General features: G+C 46.4%; 1 protein-coding gene across 8 annotated transcripts; it reads right to left on the bottom strand.

Moving 5' to 3' along the window:
* Positions 1 to 11,486: 11,486 nt before the first annotated feature.
* On the bottom strand, positions 11,487 to 20,026 carry pdha1b (pyruvate dehydrogenase E1 subunit alpha 1b). Of its 8 annotated transcripts, none has more exons than XM_060045008.1 (13): positions 19,904 to 20,026; positions 19,229 to 19,249; positions 18,145 to 18,359; positions 17,581 to 17,649; positions 17,194 to 17,367; positions 16,572 to 16,698; positions 16,176 to 16,267; positions 15,952 to 16,044; positions 15,591 to 15,746; positions 14,980 to 15,051; positions 14,449 to 14,516; positions 13,622 to 13,730; positions 11,487 to 13,303 (listed from the first exon to the last, which is right to left on the bottom strand). In XM_060045008.1, the coding sequence occupies exons 5-13, from the start codon at positions 17,281 to 17,283 to the stop codon at positions 13,139 to 13,141; spliced, it is 972 nt and encodes a 323-aa protein (XP_059900991.1). In that variant the 5' UTR covers positions 17,284 to 17,367; positions 17,581 to 17,649; positions 18,145 to 18,359; positions 19,229 to 19,249; positions 19,904 to 20,026; the 3' UTR covers positions 11,487 to 13,138. The 8 variants fall into 8 exon arrangements, with proteins under 8 accessions (XP_059900991.1, XP_059900992.1, XP_059900986.1 ...); XM_060045009.1 differs by having other exon boundaries at positions 18,177 to 18,359; XM_060045003.1 differs by lacking the exon at positions 19,904 to 20,026 and adding an exon at positions 19,678 to 19,833 and having other exon boundaries at positions 18,201 to 18,359.
* Between the last annotated feature and the right edge of the window lie 2,244 nt (positions 20,027 to 22,270).

Genomic DNA, 22,270 nt, shown 5'->3' with positions numbered 1-22,270 from the left:
ATCTTAGTGACATCACACACACTTTAGTATCGTTAGCAAAGAGGGGTTGTTGGAAGCTCACTACTCCGCCTTGTGTTCTTCCTTGTTTTGCTCACACACACACACACACACACACACACACACACACACACACACACACACACACACACACACACACACACACACACACACAGTCATCATGTCAGCTTGTTTGTGTGCTGCCAATCAGTGGAGCTAATTATAGGGTATTCATACAACAGTAGCTATTGCACAATACTACACACAAAGTACATGACATTCACTCCCTCTTTCAGAGTACTTGTCACATGCATGACTGAACCCCGTCGTTATGTCATGGTACTATATACACACAGTACGCATCCCCCATGAACAGTACAGCCCAGTGGTTCTCTGATGCTACAGGCTTTTCCACAGGCAGTCTCCTCAGTTCTGATTAGATATAAACAACCGTTGTTGATGTTGTAGTAGTGTGGTCGTGTAGATGTCTGTTTAAGGCCCTGTGTGTGGGGAACAGGCAGAGATGGAGACTCATTGCTTTCTGACTTGAGTTGCATTCTCCCTTCAGGGACTTCAGACTGATAGCGACTCGTTACCATAAGGGTCATTAGAAGATTCTCGTTGTGAAAGAACGGCCTTTTGGAAAATCATCGTAGGCTCCCCCGTCTCTTCCACAGTTGTTTCGGATTAAAGTTTATGAGACTGGGATATATTTTGGGTGATAAGCCCAAATGCTTTTTATATTTGGAGACTTGGCTGGGACATCAGCTCAAAGATTTCCCACGGGATTTGGACTTGCATTTTATGACTTGTAAACATCTCCGGGAAGCTGTTGGGAATCAAACTAGCAGCAGCAGCAGCAGCAGAAGCAGCAGCAGCATCATGAGCTGGGAACTGGTCCACCTCCTCCTCTTAACCAAGGTGATGACAGGTGTGCATGGTCATCGTGGGAAGTCAAACTTAATGAGAGCTTGTTATTGGGCTGTGCCAAACATGGTTTTCAAAAATAAATTGAATGAAATAAGGACAAAAAGAAAAGGATTTGGTTGAGGCTTATGACAACTAGCTGTGCAGTTCTAAGTTGAAACCCCAATGTCCCCACTCTACCTGTAGGCATCCCTGAGGAGGTTACCCTGAACCCTACTGCTCCTTAATGACCTGCATCTCAATTACATCCCTTTTGAAAAGAGTGTCTAAAAATCGTCTTCAAGTGTGCCAAATGACTAAATGGAAATAAAAAAACGCTAAATTCAACCTGCATGTGCACATGTCTCGGTCCTCACTCTAGGTGGGAGGTGTGGAGGATAGTGATGCATGGATTACTCATGAACACACACACACACCCACACAAAGCCCCAGCTGCTGGGGTCAGTGTGGTGATTAAGGTCGGAAGCACACCGGTTTCCACGGAGACATCTGGAATGCCAACCTCTGTGCCATATTCTTGAAATGCGTACAACTGCAATGCAACCAGAATTGCCGTTGAGAGATGAACCGTTGTTATATTGGTGTGCGTGTGCAGCTTCCAGTCAGATAAGAGGGTTGACTTCCTGTCAGGGGTAACGAACAACGTTATGATGTAAAAGCGTTGGTACAAGACCAACCACACTCGTAAAACGATCCATCTCATCCATCTGTCACAAATCCATATACAGATTGTCCTCCTTCCACTCCGAGGTCAAATGACAGTGAACTGTGGCTCCCACGAGCAGCTTGGGTTTGAAGCCTTGACTAATGCCTTCTTTGATAAAAGCCACGATACGACCACTCAAAGGAAAACTGTCGGGGAGGAACAAGCTTCCTCCACCGTAGGATGAAACAGGAAACGTCAGTCTCCACCGCCTCGCCATTTTGAAATGATGTAAACACGAAGGAGCAAGGGGAAGGCGGGGGAGGGGGAGCCGGCTTCAGCAGCGGTGTTGTCAATTGTTGGTTGAAAATGTTCAACTGCTGGTTGGTCGGTTTGTTGTCAAAGTAACAGCAAGTGAGGTGTTTTATTAAAATATTTCTATAAGCATTAAATCCGAGTAAAAATATGGAGAGAGCAGACTGTTGGAGTGGAGGTTAGGGTTTCCTCCTCCTTTAATGACGTGACGCCCACAGTGCTTATATAGGGGTCCCGGTTACAGGACAGTGAGGGAGTGAGTGTCTTCCTGTTTAATCCTTTAATTAATCAATTAAATAATTAACCTGTATATTTTTATTTCTTAATCGACTTGTGTCTAATTCATTATTGTGTGTATTTAGATATTGTTATTAGTATTGCCGTTGATAATGGATGAATGTATTGTTTTGCTTAACTAAGAAAGCCAACTGCATTCAATTTAAAAAGACACACACACACACACACACACACACACACACACACACACAGACAAGCAGACACACAGACAGAGACAAGCAGACAGTCTGAGACACAGACAGAGACATGCAGACAGACACACACACAGAGAGACACGCAGACAGACACACAGACAGACACACAGACGAGACACAGACAGAGCAAGAGAGGGAAAGAGTGAAAGAGAGACAGGGATGCGTGGGATGACCCACTCGTCGGTCAGGTCCTGTTGTGATTGGGCGTTCTTCCGATGATCCACGGGTGAGTGGGAGTGTAATGGAGGACCCGACTGCGAACAGGGTGTTACCGGATGAGGATTCCAGGACAGGGGGGGGATGCCAGGAAACAGGGAGGAAGGACTGGTGTTTCTCTTTTATGTTCTCTGGTCTTCTCCTCTTCCTGTCTCACCCCCACCTCCTCCTCCTCTATCACCCCCTCCTCTCCCTCTCTCTCTCTCTCTTGTCTTCTCCACTTCCTGTCTTTCCCCCGCCTCCTCCTCCCCTTTTACTCCCCCTCTACCTCCATTTCTCTCTCTCCGTCTCTCTCTCTCTCGCTCTACCTACCGTCTTCCATTCTGCCCCATCTCCTGTTCTCCCTCCTTACTAACAACAACCAACTGACCCCCAGAGAGACCGTGCGTGTGCGCTTCTGTGCGCGTGTGTACGTGCGCGTGTGTGCGTGCTTACTGAAGAGAGCTGCTTTCAGGAAAGTGGGTGCCGAGCTGCAGAAATTGCATCATCACCCCATGACCTCACAATGCCAGTACCACAATGCCTTGCTCTCACACCACAGGGATCCACAACCAGTTGTGTCCCTGGGAAGTCGGCGCACACACACACACACACACCTTATCGTGATATTATTCTCTGTAGAGGAAAGTACCAGCTCACTCTGAACAAAGACAAATGACATGAAAGAAAAACATTCCACGCCCTAATATGTGTGTGTGTGTGTGTGTGTGTGTGTGTGTGTGTGTGTGTGTGTGTGTGTGTGTGTGTGTGTGTGTGTGTGTGTGTGTGTGTGTGTGTGTGTGTGTGTGTGTGTGTGTGTGTGTGTGTGTGTGTCTTGGCCCAGTCAAGAAGCCGACAGAACATTCCACTCACACAGACGGACAGCCAAGCTTGTTTCGTTCCAGCACATCAACACAATCAGCTGAAGAACCATTCCATATTCCCTATCGCCAGAAGTGGCAAGAACTTAAATGCCATACGCTTTGTCAATATTGTTCATAAAGAGCTGTGCCAATAAAGATTATTGAATTAAACCGTCAGACAACCACTTCGGAGGGTCGGACACACGTCGCACACACACACACACACACACACACACACACACACACACACACACACACACACACACACACACACACACACACACACACACACACACACACACACACACACACAAGGAAAATACTCACACAAAATATGTGTCAGTGTTATAAGAGTATGTGTTACACGTGTGTGTGCGTGTGTGTCTCTGTGTGTGTGGGGGCGTATGTGTGTATGTGGGCGTTTAAAGATGCCAGAGAAAGTGAGTCCAGATGGCCAGAGAAGATTAAATAACATCTGCCAGAAAGTGCTCCACACCGAGCCAATCTCTATCTTACCACTATCTCTCTGTCTCTCTCGCCATCTCTCTCTCTCACACTCTCACACACACACACACACACACACACACACGCATACTGTCTCCTGTTGCAGTCTGGCTAATTGGACAAAAGAGGGCGCCCAAGGGATATTCTGAGCAACACCGGGGTTGAGCCAGCTCAGCGCCTTGGTGAGAGATGTTTGTCTGATGCCCGTATATAGAGAACGGGCATCAGAGGGAGAGGCCAAACTAGTCCAACTGGTGTGACAGTATGTGATTGTGTGTGAGTGTGTCTGTGTCTGTGTTATGGATGCTCCTGAATGCTCATCTGCAGCCATCCGTGATACTGATCTGCATGTTTTTATTTGGTCTGTGTCTTTCTGCACGTCTTTCTGTAACTTGATTGTCTCTTAAACTGTACACCATTCTGTCATCTCTAGAAGCATTCCTCGCTAGGCAAACTGTAGACCAGTCTGTCCTCTCTAGAAAAACTGTACACCTGTCTGTCCTCTCTAGACGAACTGTACACCAGTCTGTCATCTCTAGACAAACTGTAGACCAGTCTGTCCTCTCTAGACAAACTGTTGCGCTAACTGTGGTCATCTAACACAAGACACGTTAAAGGGATACACAAAAGATATCAGCGACCTCCTCTTCTCTATGAATTAATGATGAACTTGGAATTAAACCATTTTCTGAATCTTCGTAGGAAAGGCAAACGCCATTAACAGATATCTCAGCGTCTCCAATATATCATACCATGGTCTACTAGCAGGTCATTGTTATAATACGCTCTATAAAACAAACATGTTTACAAGTGGTAGCATGCTATGCTAGACTCAAACATAATCAGGAAAACTACAAGCGGCACTGCTGTGATGAATTGAATTTGATTGGTGCACAGCCTTGAACATGAAAAGATCTCTCCCTCTCCCTCTCCCTCTCTCTCTCAGAGAGAGAGACTTTCTCTCTGTGCACGCGTGTGCATGTACATGTGCGTGTTGGAAGAGGGCAGCAGATGTTGCTCCATCCTCAGGAGAATAGAATGGTAAATAGTGGCGTATCCAATGCTGTTCTGAAAACCATTTTCCGTCCCAACGGATGGAGCAGTGATGTGTGTTCCAGAATGTAACAGTGGAACAAGCAAGAGAAGCTCATTATCTAGTGTGTGTGTGTGTGTGTGTGTGTGGCCAGTGGAAAAGGCTAACACATTGTTGAGCAGCTAATGTATGCTGCCTCACACACAAATAAGCCCCCCTTTCATTTTGAAACACGTTTTACTGGTGGGTGCAGGGAGGGTTTCTTTCTGTCATTGGTGTTTATGTGCAATGTATATTGCATGCATGTTTTCGCTTTCTGTCTGTACTTGTTTCAGAGAGAGAGAGAGAGAGAGAGAGAGAGAGAGAGAGAGAGAGAGAGAGAGAGAGAGAGAGAGAGAGAGAGAGAGAGAGAGAGAGAGAGAGAGAGAGAGAGAGAGAGAGAGAGAGAGAGAGAGAGAGAGAGAGAGAGAGAGAGAGAAACTCCAGGGAGAGTGGTAATGGGTGTTCAGCTCTTCTCAGACAGCCAATCCATAATCCATCTCCTCTGCATTTAAAAAAAACTAAAATCAATGGCTGCAGCTGCCCGTACTGCAACCCGACACACACACACACACACACACACACGACTAAGTGGGACTGGGTATTTTAACAACAATCTGTTGGAGCTGACCTCAGGCACACTGGGTTGCCAGATCAACACACACATATACCCATCGTTTCAGTGTTCGCAATGTTGGGAACGACTTCCAGTGCATCAAGCCCTCAATAAACATCATGTAAAGGACACCGCTAATGAGGGAGACACCGACGGAGCCGGTCGGCTCACTAGAGCGCAAGTGAGGGAACCGCAACCTTTGATAATCCGGGGCGAGAGACCAGCGATAAGGCGGCGTCTTGATCAAACATTAACCGCCACGCCTCTCTGCGAGCAAAGGAAGCCAGAGGTCTCCCAGACACTCCGGTGTCGTGAGCCAGCGGTCAGTTGGTGTGAGCCGGGCTTCTCTAACGCGAGACCTCGTGCTGTTCACCACAAGCTGCACCTCGGCAGACCAGTATACCCAGACCACATGAAGGAGAACCGCGCGGTGCAATTCATCTCTGTTTGTTCTATTCGTTTTTATAGACTATAACCATATATATGTGCACTGTTTTACCCGTATCAGGACTAAACTAGGATCTCTTTCTATTAAGGAAATGTATGTACAGTTTTCTTGATTCCTTAAGGTGTGAGTGAAGGCCCAGTTTCCCCCAGAGTTTGATACCGAAATAGAGCAAGGGAAGGAGGTGTGGACGTGTTATCCGAATGGTTACGACCTATGCCAACTTTATGAGCCTTTTTCTAGGATGGTAATGTCGTCGCGCTTGCCCTCAATATGAACCGCTGCACAGACGGAGCACCACACATCCACACACACACACACTCACCGCCAGTGTTCCTGCGTGTATACTAAAAGGCACTTTGATGTCACGAAAATAATGCCCCCTCTGCTTTGGCCCGAGTGGAATGCTCGTCAACCGGTGAGAAGAGACTGGCATTAACATAGAATTATTCTCATGCTTTTTCTAAATTAATTGTGTTAATTGAGTGAAAATGATCAAATGGAAGCAATTACGATGACGTTGATATATAATGCATGTTACCACGTTTGAAACACTGCATCTTCAAAATAAATAGTATATATTAGACAGTTGTGCCAGCACAAGAAGACTATCATACTAGTTGTTCAAAGGATGGGCTCTGCGTTATCACATAGCTGGTTAACAGAAGTTGTCGGTTGCAATAAAAATAAGTGAGTAATAACCCATTTATTTTTTTATAATAAGGAATACAACGTTAACATAAACAAAACTGGGCTTTTGATTCTATTTATAAAATACCAGATACAACGAGTCATTCTGGTACTAAGAAAAAGTTTAGACCTTTTACACGCACACATACCCACAAGTGTTGATCAACTAAAATAACAACTCAGATCGGACCACACTCTTATTTTAGAAGCAACTCCTTCTACCATAAGCATGGATTGGTATTGATCGATGGATAGATAACAAACAAACACACACTCTCTCTCTCCAATACTCATCACTATCAGTCCTCACACAATAGCTTCTGTTCAAATACACAGAGACATACAGAGAGATAGAGACAGAGAAGACACAGAGACACAGACCGAGAGAGTAAGAGACAGACAGAGAGAGAGGGGGAAAGAGAGCGACACACTGGAAGATACAGAGAGTGGCCCAGAGATGGAGAGAGACAATGACAGATAAAGAGAGACAGAGACAGACAGAGAGAGTCAGACAGAGAGAGAGAGAGAGAGAGAGAGAGAGAGAGATGGCCAGAGGGAGGATGGATGTGTTCGGATGTCGGGCTGCGTGACACCCAAACAGAGAGGCCGTGTTTACAAGAGCAGCTTGTTAAACGCCAGGCAGGATTAATGCAGCCTGCCATACACGGAGTGAGGGGAGCAGGAGGGGTGAAGGAGACACACAGCAGTGACCGAGAGAAAAGGAGGGAGTTAACGGGAAGAAGTGGAAAGAAGAAGAATGAGACGAGGAGAAAAGACAAATAAAAGAAAAATAGAAGAGCAGGGAAGGGAACAACAAAAGACAAGTAGAAAAGAATAAAACAGCATATATAAAGAGAATAGGAGAACGTTACAGCCGCGTCGGTTGCAGCGACAGAGACATGCCACTTAAGCCAACATTATGGCAGGCGTCGAGAGCGGGCGATTCACCGGCTCATCCAAAACAAAACTGACTTCAAAGACTGTAGTTCCCTGAGATGAATGAACAATAACACTGCACTTCTTGGCAACCGGTGATAAACTGTGATCAGCGTGGTGATATTCACACTTGTTACATTGTTTGTATTGGTCTAAATAGTCTTTGTGTTAATGTTGTGGTCCATCACAGGGTGGACACTCAAACACCCTCTATATGTTCTTCAACGTATGGAGCGAGGGTCAATCTCTCAACACGCCATGCTATGACCTCGGACCCACCTGCAACTAACCATCTCAAACCGCTTACTCTGAAGTTTTCGAAAACTGTTTCGTCTGGCTGCAAATCTCTGATCTGAAGTGAGCATAAGAGAACATAAAGGGGAAGAAAAGAGGAGGAGAATGTGAGGAGAGAACATGCAGGAGAAAGAAAGTTTTGTAGGAAGGTCAACTCTTTGATAGAAGGTTCACAGGTTCAATTCCATCACAGCCAGCCACGCATCGTCAGACAAGACTTTTCTCTCGTGTCCTTGTAAATGTTTCGAGGATAAAAGGGGTGAGCGAGCAATACATCAAAACATAAACATAACGGCGAGAGAGAGAGAGACATATATGGTCTTACCATAGAGACAGGAACAGAATCATCATCCCCCACAGAATCCTCCAAAACGTGATGGGTATCCTACACACACACAAACACACAGACACACACAGACCACATGAATACCGTAATGCACATAAAGCGCCGGAGACAACACTCATTGGTTGGTGTGTGTGACAGCCTGTGTGAACTCATCCCTCAGGTTAGAACACTGTACCCACGCATCAATAACAAACCAGAGCCATTATGAAAGTGGGTGGCACATACAAGTGTGTGCGTTTGTGTTTCTCTTGTGTGTGTTCTCTGAGTATACAGTACTGTTTGAGATAACGTCATGAAATGTCACATTGATCTTTCAGAGACATGCAGACCAGTCCCCACCAATCCCATCTCACACGGTAACAAACCAGATGGTTTATGATAGGCTGCTGAGGTGCCCCGGAGCAAGGCAGCATCACCCCTAAACTATCCAAAGAACACAACATTAACAACACAGCTCATGACTAACAACCTTGGAGCGTAGGAGGCAGCGGCACATTAGTACACCATTCCAAATAATAATTGGTTGGTTTTTATGCAATCAGCTAAAACAATCAGTCTGCTGCTATTCAACGCCTACCACCCCGTCATAAACAAACCTTTGCTCCGATCAGTGTGACCCAGTCACACAAACACACACACACACTGACACGCACAATACATAATGTGCGCGAACAAGCATGATTGCGTAATGCGGCGGATTAACACGGTTGCCAGGACGACAGCTGGGGTCCGGAGACACCTTCGCCAGGACAAGCCGCGCATTGGGCTGAAGGTACCGATGAGGACAGCCTTAAGGATGAGGACTGCTCATTCTGGGCGGAGCTCAGCATGCGGCCGTAGGCCTCAATGTGTGCGGTGGAGGTGGTGGGGCACTTGTTAACCACCAACCCCCTTACTAACACTCCCTCTTCCTCCCTTTCTGACTGAGGTTTTGAGCAGGATACCCGGAGAGAGAGACCAAGTGAGAGATAGAGACCAAGAGAGAGACAGAGAGACCAAGATAGAGGAATCCAGAATAAAAGAGTGAGCAAGAGCCCTTTCTTTCCTTTAAAACAATGTTTCCGTCAAAAATAAAATCATGTCTAGTCTCACTTTCTCATCAACTGTACCAAATACAATGAAATCATTCAAACAAAATCCAGATTTCTTCAACCTCCAAACAGACCAGATACAACCGATGCTGCTTGCTTCAAAGAGAAAGGATACGAAAAAAGGGAAAGAAAGGTCATATGTAATCGATTTTGTTTACGTTCCTTTGTATTGTATGATAAGTCTATGTCAAAATGTTATAAATTTGTGTATACATGTAGTTGTTACATTGTCGACTCATTTACTCATGTACATATTGATTTTTTTATTTAAGTTCACTACCAATAAAGCTTTATTGAATTGATTTGAGTAGGAAAGTAGTGTTGTCCAGGGATGGACAGGGGTGGCCTAGGAGATAAAACAGAAAGAAAACAATCTCTATCTCTCCCTCTCTCACTGCTGTGCAGCCTGACGTCTCCATACAGGTTGATCACCGCTGCGCCAGGCACACCCCGCTGAGCAGCATCACAGCTAACCCAGCCACCCCACCTCTGGCTAATCCGCAGAGAACAGTGTGCTCCAGCAGCGGGCACCATTCGCTCGGCTGACTCGCATGTAGAGCGATTTCACATCTGCATCGCATAGCTCCCTTTGTCGCCCCCTGGACCGCGCGCTTTCTCGGTTATTCTGCCCTGTTCGCGAAAGAATAAGCATGCCTGACAACATAACATAACATAAAAACACACACACACACACTAGTGTTTTCGTTTCTGACACCGCGGAAGAGCCGAGAGTAGACCTATTCGGACGGTGTGAGCGAGTCCCGACAAGAGCAGCGTTGTGGATGCTGATGCACAGACTGACTCAGTGTAATCGCGATGATTGATCTGAGCTCTGAGTGTGAATCACCCGTGATTCACAATCTGCTGACACACACACACGCGCGCCATCAACTTCTCTTATCAACTCGACTGGCACTGACAGTACTATAGCCAACATACAGGAAGCGTTGGCCTACACACACGCAAGACCGCCGACCTATGACACACACACACACACTTCCTGCATAGTGGCAGCGCCTCTTTATCAAGCCTCAAACTTGCAGTATGCAGGTATCAGGGGGAAGTCAAGACCTTTAGATCCAGTGAAGGCTTAGACTTGTAGGTCGCCTTCAAAAGTTTCAGAACCCGGATCCCACCCACCACACCCCGACAGTGACAGCTAAACAGCGAGTGTGAGGTGTGAACACTCTCCTGACACTAGAATATTATACATATAAATATATATTCCTAATACACGATGTGCTGCCAAGAGAGTACAGCCCCGCGGACAAAACGACGTGTAATCTTCCTTTCCCCCCTGCTCCTGGCCCGTGTCGTCTAATCTCTTGCTCTTCTTACCTCGCTCACCACCTTCCCCAGAGCCATTTTTTGCCAGGGATCCGCCAACTGTGCAAGAGGCATCTCGGCCGCTTCTGGTCGTCCCCGCCGCGGTCACTTTCCTCGCGTCTCCCGCTGGTCCGGACAAGCTTCACTTCGGCTTCTGTCCCCGGGCTGCGACGACACTAGTCCGGATAACCAACGACGCGGAACCCGCCCCTTCCTCTGGAGAAACCAACGTGAGAATGCGCGAAATCTCTCGCTGTCTCACACAGAAATACACGCGCACACACACACTCTCGCTCTCTCCTCCCCCCCACCCCCTCCTCGCACTTCCGCTATATCCCAATATGGCGTCCGGTGTCGGTTTACCTGTCTGTCAGACTGCAGTGTCACCGTTGCGTCATAGAAGGGGGCGGCGACATGTGTTCGCAGGCAGGTAACCACACACCGCTGAATACACACAATCAGGCCGTTCAATTTTACACTCTTCATAAAAGCGACAGATTGAACATTTATCATAACGTTAGGATTTAAATGTACAAGACGGAAGAGCCGGACGGTCAGAGCTGGATTACGGTCAAGGACACCGACCACGAATATGAGGGTCTGCCCAGCACCCTTACATATGAATACTATAAGCAGGGAGTCCCACTTACTAAATATTAAAGGATGGGGGTATATCAAACATTTTCCATTTCTCATAAAAAAATCCATATGATGTTAATCAGAAAACAGCCAGAGTAAAATATTGAAAGTAAACTTTATTGCAATATTCACTTTACACTGTTTCCAACATAAACTGCATAAATATCTTAAATCTGTACAGCTAATGTACAGCTTTAAGGAGGGGGATGGGTGGACTGTATAGAGCTGTGGTTCTCATTGCCTCAGAGAGCCAACGGCCAACTCTTGAGCTGACCCACAGTGCAGCTCCATGGTGGGACATTATGCCCTGGACCTAGAGGTAGAAACTCTGCATCCAGAACATTGAAGTCCTCCTTGCTTTGCACCAACCATCTGTTAATGCATTAGCTCGACCCAGAGATGACTTCTGATGAGTGGAATCATGTATATATATTAAGTCAGTGCCGTTTGTTTCAGTGCAAGGTTGGAGCAAAATAAAAATTGTCAAGATTTTTTCCACACCTAGTATATAAATAAATTAAATAATGAGATAAAGTGCAACACAACCAAATCAGGAAATCCTGAACAGGGCACATGGTATCAAAGAGCCAGATCAGAGGACTTAAAACAAAATAATCTAATAAATTGTTGAAAGCTTGTTTCATACAAGGAAATAAATCTAAATTAATAAACCATGGCCACATATGAAGCCCACGGGTAGATGGATGTGAATATCATGCGGGAATCCAAGTACTTTGTTCGGAATGCAACGGTCCAGCGGTTACACATTCTTGCAACATAATCAGTGCCACAGCTTAAAACCACAGCCAGTAGTACACTGAACAATAAGCTAAAAATAAATTATAAAGGAGACAACCTGGGAAGACCCAGGTGCCAATCACAGCCGCTGGATAGGGTCAACACAGCAAGGCTAGAATAGATCCTAGTTCATAAATAGTAAAGATTGCACTAATCTGACGCAGTCAGGAGACAGTAACTTTTCATATAGTTATGATAATGTATCCTTATGAGATAAAGGACACCGACACCGCTTCAGGAACAGTTTGGAAAAGGTGCACTATGAGGCAGTGGTCTACCGAGTTCTGTAATCTACCACAACAACTCTCTGGCTCGTCAGGTCAAAGGGAGTCGATGTTGGGTCAAAGCACAAGAAGAGTTTCATTTTAAAACCATGACTAGAGGCACCGCCGTGGCAGAAGACCCCCACGCAGCCCCCTGGTTGACCTCTCACAACGGTGCGAGACAGACTTTTGTGGACCGAGGAGGAAGGGAATGTGAACCACGCACAGAGGTCCACAAAAAGAAAAGGATTCAACGCTGCATAAATCTATTGAAATTGTCAATATGTGAACAGGTTGCCATCTTAGTTGGAAAAATGCACCACCCACAAAGAGCGGATGGTGCAACTCACTACTGCCAAAGAGCTCAGTCATGAGAAGGAATTTCTGAGTTAAAAGCTGGTCTGGCCCTGGGTTAGGAGGACATCTACACTTGGCAGTCTGCCTCACTACCTATGATGAACAAGAAAAACACAATGGCACTGTGTTCTGAATGTTTCACAATGCTACTTTAACCCTGCAGCCTTTGGTGCGACTTTAACCTGATTCTAAGGAACCTGGGTGACTCCTCACCTCCCATAAATAACTTGAACAACACTCCATGAAAAACCGTTGACGGGAAGCCCAGGTTTAAAATGAAACTCTCCCTTCGAGGACTAAACACTGGACGGGGATGAGGGGGGTGCGCGTCTAGCTGCTGGACTTGAGCTTGGACCAGGGGGTGGTCCCGCGGACCTCCAGCGGCGGCTCGTTGTGGAAGATGTGGTCGCACAGGGCGTCCAGCGGGGGCTCGGGGTCCGACGTGGCGAACAGAGCCGCCTCCTCGATCTCCTTCCTGATCTCGGAGTCCATTTCCTGGGGGGGTAGGGGGCGGAACGGTCAAATATAGTAGCGCCATGAGATAAACATGACAACACTTCCTGGTTCACAGGCACGATAGGCTACAGGAAGTGATGTAAGAAGAACTCAACCAAAACGATCAGGCTGAAGGATCCAAAACCCTGAGTTGAAGATCTGACCATGTTTGTAGCAATACAACACATTTTCCAATAACACCCAAAACATTTCAGAATGCCCTGCACTATTCTTACACACATGAGTGGTAGCAATAAACATAGCTCCTGGCTCAAAACACAGGGGAGGACTTGTAGGTCCTGACCCCGACGGCTGTACCTTAAACTCCTCCATGGCGGCCATCTTGTTGCTGAGCATGCGGTCCTTCAGCATGGAGATGGGGTCGCTCTTACTGCGCACTTCCTGGATCTCCTCTCGTGTGCGATAGCTACAGGAAGTGACAAAGTAGTCAAGGCAATACATTACAGATGGCTGTACCTAAAAACAGATATTTGCAAACATTTCAACAATATATACTTTATTGTAATGGTTTCCCGTATGCATTGTCCCAGCAATTTAGTCGTTGAGCCTGACCTCAGCCAACCAACTCGCAAATGCTCGTTAGTCTAATTTTTTAATTTCCATGGGTTGTCAACGGGGTACAGAGCACAATGCCTGTGCACACGAGTGTATTGACCTACAACCAATCAGAGCACATCTTTCTAAACAAAAGCTTGAAATTAAGTCGTTTGTTCCTTCAGAGAACATACTGTAATTTGTTCAGTATTGTCGCAATAGCGACTTCAGACCGCAGCGACCAGCTAGGGTTGAACAGGAACGCCTCCTAGGCGTCCTCTGTAGTCATCGTGGGGTGGCTGTAAGTCTGTCTGAGCAGAAGGGGACCAGACCATCTGCCACAGCAAATAAAACATGAGCTCGCAGAGTTCTCTCGTCCCAGGCTCGTAATCATTACCCCGACCACCACCAATAACCAAAAACACTTTGGTTCCGATACCTATAGCCACTTGGTCCCGTTTCGCGCTGCAACATTCACCAGCAGAGTGCTGAGAGAAGGACAAGCTAACGGTATTCAGTGAGAACGGTTTTAGCAGGACTGTGGGAGGGCCTGCATGTTTAATGAGGTCACTTGGTTCACACCGACTCACCTGACCCCCGGGTCACTCATGCTGTGGCCATGGTAACGGTAGGTTTCCAGCTCCATGAGGATGGGGCCCTGGGTCATGTGACAATACAGGAGAGGCGGGAAGTCAAGTCTAGGGTTCAAACATCTGCGGTCAAGATAAAGTGGGCAGGACGCACTTTCAAACAAAAGAACCGAAAATGGTATCAAGTCTCAAATGTCATTATCTTAAACACCACTTATTTTGGAAGGATTAACCCTGATTTCCGTTGTTCAAGGGTCGCATAAAGTTAATTAAGATGCATGCTTATTCTTTTACATCATACACCAGTTGGGAAATCATGAGTGCATGTTCTAGCCAAGTGAAGCGAACTGTGCTCCACGTAGGATGAAAGATTCTAAACAACTGAATTGTTCATATATATATATATATATATATATATATATATATATATATATATATATATATATATATATATATATATATATATATATATGCAAACTAAAAGCACCCGAGGACAACGAGCCAATGTCACCGTCCTCACACAGGACTCACCTTTCCAGCTCTGCAATGGTCCGCAGCAAACTTGGTGGCTTCTCTGACGGACAGCACGTCCATACCGTCCACCTAGAGCCGTGCGGCGGGAGCCCAGCACACGCAGCAGGGATGAACACATCAACCGCAAGTGTCACTACCCCAGGAAATGTGCAATTTACTGTCCTAGACATTTTACATGATATGAAAGCCGCCGCCAAACTAGAGGATAGATGATCAACCAACGAATACTGTAATTTAGATTAATCATTGACCGAGTGTCTTAACACAACATTATAAAGTCGTCCATAAAGGCATTCGTCAGTTGGGTTTCTCTTTACGCAATCATTTTGTTTGCAGAATTATACATGAGCAGCAGAAGACTGTGTGCATGCTCACACCTGAAACTGCCAGGTCCGACATGTCTCGCCTGTTATAATGTAGGTCTCTATTGGCTGGCTGCAGTGTACAGACAGGCAAACGCCACGCCGCAGCCACCGCCAAAGACCACAAGGGGGTGCTGTCACACACCAGTCGAGGTGTAAGTAAACGTCATCCAGCTGTAAATGTGAAGCATTATTTTGAGGAGAGCATGAACATGGGTGTTGATGTTGTAGGGGTAGGCCTCTTACCCGGAGTCCCGGTATGTAGTCCCCCCTGCGGTAGTACTCGGTGCTGGCGGAGGACCGCTCCACCGACGTGCCCATGCCGTACTTGTTGTTCTCACAGATGAAGATGCACGGCAGCTTCCACAGGGCCGCCATGTTGTACGCCTCAAAGATCTGGCCCTGGAGAGAGTGGACGGCAGTGATGACGTCACATAGACACGTTCAAACATTGTGACATTATAATGAGGGGGAGGGCACTCGAAAACACCATTTTAGATCTTTCAAACAGAAAACTAGCTTTCTGAAAATACTACAAAACTTCGAGATGGTACAAAGAATTGTACGATGTTAAACAATGAACAAAATATAATCTCCTTGGCTTTACCTGATTGGCTGCTCCGTCTCCATAGAGCGTAACACACACCTGGTTGTTGCCCAGGTACTTGCATGCCAAGGCAATACCTGCTCCCAGAGGCACCTGGGAAACAGAGCAGGTTGCATCACTTCAGCACCACAACACACGCAAAGACATGGACGCAATGTTATGCCAATTAGAGTCCTTATATGGGCAATTGATAAAATAACTAACGAGCCGCCGAGTTGAGTTACCTGCGCTCCAACGATGCCATTACCGCCGTAGAAGTTTGGTGCGTACATGTGCATTGAGCCACCCTTGCCTTTGGCGATGCCCCCTTTACGGCCTACGAATCATAGAGGGCAATTAGTTAAAGCCTCCAGAACACAAATCCAGAAACATGCATCTCAAGTGGTTTCAAATGACATTTTTAGCATGTTAGGTCTGGCCTCATGTCGGAACTGCAGCCGCACTTAAAATAAAAAAAGGGTTTTCTTGCAAAGGGTTAAACGAAGAGCGAGACGTAACTTACGAGTGTTATTGTTAATATCACACTTGACCTCAACTGGAGAGTGGCACTCAAGACACTGGCCAGATTTCTGGTTGAGAGGTATAGTCTCTGGTATAACCATGGTTACAGGCGGCCTCACCGGTGAGTTCAGCCAAGATCTGCTTGACAGGCACCCCCCGGGTGTAGGTGTAGCCGTGTGCGCGGTAGGCTGTGATGACGTGGTCGGTGGGGTTGATGGCTGCTTCTATGCCCATGGCGCATGCTTCCTGTGGGTAGAGGTGGACACCACCACGGTTCAGTTGGGATTCAATAGATGATGGAGCAGAAACAAGAAGCCATTTCCATTCCACTAAAAGCACCTAGCTGACGCTCCAAGCGATTAACAGCGCGTTTTTCAGATAAATGATTTTGAGGAGTAGGCTGGGGTTAGGCATCTCACTTTAGGATGCCTAAAAGGTAAGCTGCTGGCCATTAGCTATCAAAACCAGGTATTTTAAGAGATTCCCAATGCCATTCCTCTTTAAACAGATGGGGGTTCCCAAGTCCACGATTACAGCAAGCCCTCTACCAGTAAATTGTTGACCAATTCTAATGCACCTCCCATCACCACACCGAAGAAAATGTAACAATCAAATGCTGCTCGAGTCTACAAAAAAAAAAAAAAAAGGCTTGTGAGAACCCAGATTCTCCTCCACGTTCACGTCTCAAAGACGCGGCACCCTACATGCTGTGCTAGACAGTCCGAGGTGGGGAATGGATACCTGGCCGTCGTAGAGGTGGCAGAAGCCCCGGATGATCTTCTGCTTGTACAGCTGGTCGGCCTTCAGCTCCATGCGGCGGATAGTCTGCATGGTTCGGTAGTAGTGCAGGCCCTGCTCCCGGGTCAGCTCCGCCTGCCCTGGTGGGCCCTCCTCCAGGCGGTGCACGTCGCATTTCTAGGGTTCAGGACGCAGTGAGTGGGACGGGTGATACCGGAACCAATAGAGTAGGACCCATGTTTGAGATTAAGGCCCAATTCCATTTCTACCCCTTACCCCTTCAAAACAAGGGGAAGGGGTAAGGGGTAGAAATGGGATTGGGCCTAAACAAGCGTATTCGGGTGAGATGTAAAAATTGGGTTGAAACATTAATTGCCAAAGTCTGCCTACCTTGATTTCAAAGCTCGCCTTCGGCGTGAAGTCTGCGAAAGCGCGTGACGACACTACTGCCCTGGCCCCCTGGAGACAAGGGAAGCCCGCAAGAAAGTCACGTAATTATACACGATAACATGCCTACAGCTCTATCCATATCTAGAACACAATTCATTAAGAAAGCCAGTCCAATTTCCCACCACCAGTCTCCACGATTGCCTTGCTTTCACACCAAAGGGAGGTGGGTTAGTGAAGTGCCTAGGGATTGGATGTGAGGGTACTACAGGGAAGAGATCGAGGGTTAAAAATATAAACTCCATGGCCCATCACACTCTGGGTTCCTCATGAGTTAGTCAAAACCAGGATGGAAAGACTGCTGCTATGCTTCTCCTCGAAAGCTTCATATGCATGGTGATTTGACCTTTAGTATAAGGAACTGATGGTTCTTCATACTTCAATCAAAAAACTATCCAATGCAGTGATTTACTGGTTTATAATTTCTGAAAATGGTAGCCATTCCATTAAGCATGCTGGATCCCAGAGATTACAGGGTTTAGTTTTGTGGGGCAATTAGCCACATACTGTTCATCCATCCTGGTTCAATATGCACGCACATAGATGGCTCATCAAGTCCTTACTGGATCCGATAGCAGTGTGGGCTGCTCTGTAACTAGCTCTGCTTCAGATGCTTTAGTATTAACTGGTGGGGGCTTAGGCGGTTGTCGCTTGGTGGTGGTTGCCAAGGCAGATGCTGCAGGTGAGGTTAAATTGACGAGCTCTGACTGGCCAATCAGGAACTGGGAGAAAAACAGGAACCGACCAGAGCATTATCAGCAAAGCTATACATTGAACAAAGACAGTACTAGTTCACTACAGGGCAGCTAATAGGAAGAAAATTTAAAAAGTAATACAATTAATGGGGGAAATCAAACTATTAAGGATACTAGAACACAGGAGAATGAGGACTAATAGCAGCCAAACAGTGTCTGTTTTTATGAAAATGTATGTTACAAATGAATATAATGCAAATTTTTTGCTGCACATCAAAAAGTCCAACATTGTATAATGGGCCACGTTTGGATTGTATTCTGTATACATGGGTTAGGCTATAAACAATGAAACAGGGCTGTAAACATTAGCTGCTTACACAGAATTATGGTTGGACGGATTATGACTACACTGAGATCGATGAAAGAATGAAAATGCATTTCAGGGAATAGCTAAACTATAATACGATGGCCAAATGGTTAAAAAAAACAAAAGGGGACATTATTGTACTGCCTGGATTGCGGTCCATAACTTCGCGTCCTAGTGAAGGACATTTGGAGAGCAACACCATATTTGGATTAAGACAGTAGTTTACATAAGAGCCTGCATTAACAGGATGAAAAACGAGGACGAGGAGTCCAGGGATGGCCGAACTCTGGACGCATTTGTTAGAGCCGCCGAGTCGACACAATAAGTGGATTGACTTGTTTCTTTCAGAGCGAAACACCAGCATCAGTGTGTTTTAAAGCACATTCGCTAGTACCGTGTGTGACTGTTTGTTTCTGACAACAGTTTCCACATCAGAAAGTGGTCAAAAAGACAAGTGTAGTCTCAGCCATCGACCGTACTGACGGATGAACATGAGGCCATTATGAGAGTAGTCATACAAGCCGCTTACCTCAGACACTGTTTGGGCCCCCTAGGGTTCAGCGGAGGGGGACGCAGGGTGAGGGGAGGAGAAGGAGGAGGATAAAGAGGGAATGGGTAAGACATGACGAAGAAGGATATGTGATTTTACATGAGGTAGAAAGCAAGAAATCCCGCGCACGGACTGACCGAGTCCGCGCACTTCGCGTGTAACGCGTGTTTCCTGCTATAGTAACTAGTATTTTCCGTTTTGTTTTGAGATCATTGATCGTCATTGGTGAACTGTTGGGACATCCAACTGTCGACCAACATCGAAATAACACCACATCAGGTCCAGGGTGAGCACATCGCAGAGATAGTGGTAGTCCAATCGACGTTAGCTCGCTTACAAGGTCAGTCACATCCTAGCTAACTAGTTATCGTGTACCCACATGTCTCAAAGTACCTTTGTAACCTCTACACTTCCCCTATGAAACTCACCACATTGCTGCCAGTGATTCTACACAACGCGTTAGAGATTGCGGTTAACATGTTTTTCATACTACTAACTGCACGGCGGGCAACCAAATGGATTACAGTGAAACGCTATGGCGGCTAGACGTGTTGCTGTTCGTCACGGAAAGCCGCCCCGCCGAACACACAGCGCCATACGTTAGTTCCGGATTAGAAATCTGACATACCACGTAGAAACATTTTGAAAACTTACTGTAAAGAAGTAAACCTTTTCAGCAAAGTTCTTATTCACAATCCGCCTGAGAAACGTCTAGTTTTAGATAAGTAAATGGATCCTTAGGTATTCATCATTCTCCATGGCCCATCATGGTGGTTACTCCCTCTTCACTGGTGAACAGCTAATTAGAGAAGGCTTTTGTAATTTGTCTAACGAGGTACAGCTGTGTATGCATTATTGGATTCCAATATTTCCAAATATTCGGACATAAAAAATCTCAGAGGTATCCTTCGGTAAGTATTTTAAAGAAAAAGGAGGGGGAAATACCAAGGTATGTCAGTGTTTAATCAGTTAGACCATAGGACTCAGATATAAATTAAAAAGGACTCCGATAGGGTAGTTGGGAGTAGAAGTAACTTTAGCAACTCTATATTTACTTTTTTAACCTGGTATTTGGTTTGCAAGCACAGCCATTTTAACCCTCAGTAATCTGTGTAGAGAGCTGTCACCTATCATAAGAAGCATATTCAGACCTTTCACATGAGAATCCCCTATGAGTAATGGAGTCACTCAAGGTTAAGACCTAGATCCAAGCTAATAACATACAATTTACTGTACTGCGTGATAAAACTATCTGCGTCTTTCTACGGCCCAGGAGCGGGCTGACATTTCCCCAGCCAACCCATTCACAACCCACTGCAATCATCCAACATAAATCAACTTCATGTGACAATTATTTGCTTTGTTGTGCTGCAGACAGAAAACGGTGTAATTTAGGGAGACCCTAGAGCCAATACCTGGTGCACAAGAAAAGAGACCTTCCGGAATCAGCAGGCCGTCTTTAGCTTGGTTTTCATGACGTCCACTACTTTAACAGACTACTTACTCTTCAAGGAAATATACAAAACCAGGCCACTCGCTGTCCCTCGGCCTGATCCCGGGGCACGTAGCGCAACTGCTGGAGGTACGTTAGAAGACTGCTGAGGTATGTAGAAGGTCTCCTGGGGTAGGTAGGGGGTCTGCTGGGGTAGGTAAGGGGTCTCCTGGGGTAGGTAGGGGGTCTGCTGGGGTAGGTAGGGAGACTGCCGGGGTACGTAGGGAGACTGCTGGGTGTTTGGCTGACACTGGGGCAGGCAGCCTGGCTTCACGAAGCCCGACTGCTGATCATCTGGGCTTTTAGGACACTTATGCCCAGATGGCCGATGCAGGGGAACATAGGTTGATGTCCTGGAGCCCAAATGGTGTGCGTGCGCCGGCCACACACAGCCCGACTGCTGCCTCCGACGCCTGGGCGCTCGGAATGACGTGGTCGGTAGGCTGGCACCCCGCCGCCCTGCTCCTGTTGTGATCCTGAGGTGTGGACTCTTGACTTCCTGTAAAACCGGCTGCTGTTGGGGATCGCTTCGTGGCTGCTTCACTACTGCTGACGGCTGTATCCAGGGGGGGGTGGGCCCACTGCCCTGTGGCGCTTGGTGTTCAGGAGTGCCGCTGGGGCAGGCTGCCGTGCTAATGCCACGTTAGAGGCTGTAGTTTGGGAGCCTCTCTTGGCTGCTGCTGCTTGGAGCCTGTCTGTACTAGCTGCTCGGCTGCCCTGCTGCTGCCACATGGTCTGGCTGCTGAAGCATCCAGAGAGGCTCCCTGGAGATGGAGCTGCGTTGCTGCATCCCACCAGCCCAGTTTGCACTTTAAGAAATGCTTCGTCAAAAATCCAGATTTTGAGCTCAACTTTAATTTTACTTCATAGGTTCCAACAATCAGTAGCATTACTTGCAGCACCCTCAGGAAGAAATACCTGTTAAGTTGTCCTTCATTGGGCATAATGTACACTTAAGGAAGCTACTCTATTCTACACTGGGTTAAGAATGAGTACTCTTAACCCTGAACTGATTGTAGGATTATTTGACCACATACCTATTTGCAAGGAAACCTTGCTTGTTTAACCTTGGGCCACAACAAAATTTGGTGGAATATAACAATAAGTTATCTGACGGTAACTGACACAGCAGGAAACTATGCTAGATTGTAGTCTACTAAAACTACTAAAACAGTACACAATTTGACATTGTTTTTAACTCAATACAGCAGACTGCCAAGCAGAGAATGCATTTTGAAGGACGTAGATATACTCAGCCTGATCCAAACAGTACTCAAAGTAGGGTATCTCCAGAAGTTAAAATGCACCCTTGATATATGGCTACATAAACCAAATGTATTCCTCAATCATGTTGGGCTGTACACACCTGGGGGTATTATATACTTATTGGTTTGATTAATAGTGTTTCGCCAAGTACAGGGCTGTCATTCTCCAATAAGCAACACATGGGGTAGCCTATATATTATTCCAATTGTATTGAAAGGCAAGCTTCTAACAAAAGGGCAGGGAAAACAATTACACGGAGATAA

The sequence above is a fragment of the Gadus macrocephalus genome, chromosome 23, assembly GCF_031168955.1.
Source record: "Gadus macrocephalus chromosome 23, ASM3116895v1".
NCBI classification, from domain to species: domain Eukaryota; kingdom Metazoa; phylum Chordata; class Actinopteri; order Gadiformes; family Gadidae; genus Gadus; species Gadus macrocephalus.
Note: the sequence above shows the minus strand (reverse complement) of the source record. Positions and strands in the feature narration are given on the sequence as shown.

Coding starts and splice junctions, on each gene's coding strand:
- pdha1b (XM_060045003.1), bottom strand. CDS start 19,737: ATGAAAAACATGTTAACCGCAATCTCTAACGCGTTGTGTAGAATCACT. Junction 17,650..18,200: donor CCACACTGCTATCGGATCCA/GTAAGGACTTGA, acceptor CCTTGTCTCCAG/GGGGCCAGGGCAGTAGTGTC. Junction 14,517..14,979: donor ACCATTGCAGAGCTGGAAAG/GTGAGTCCTGTG, acceptor CACATGACCCAG/GGCCCCATCCTCATGGAGCT.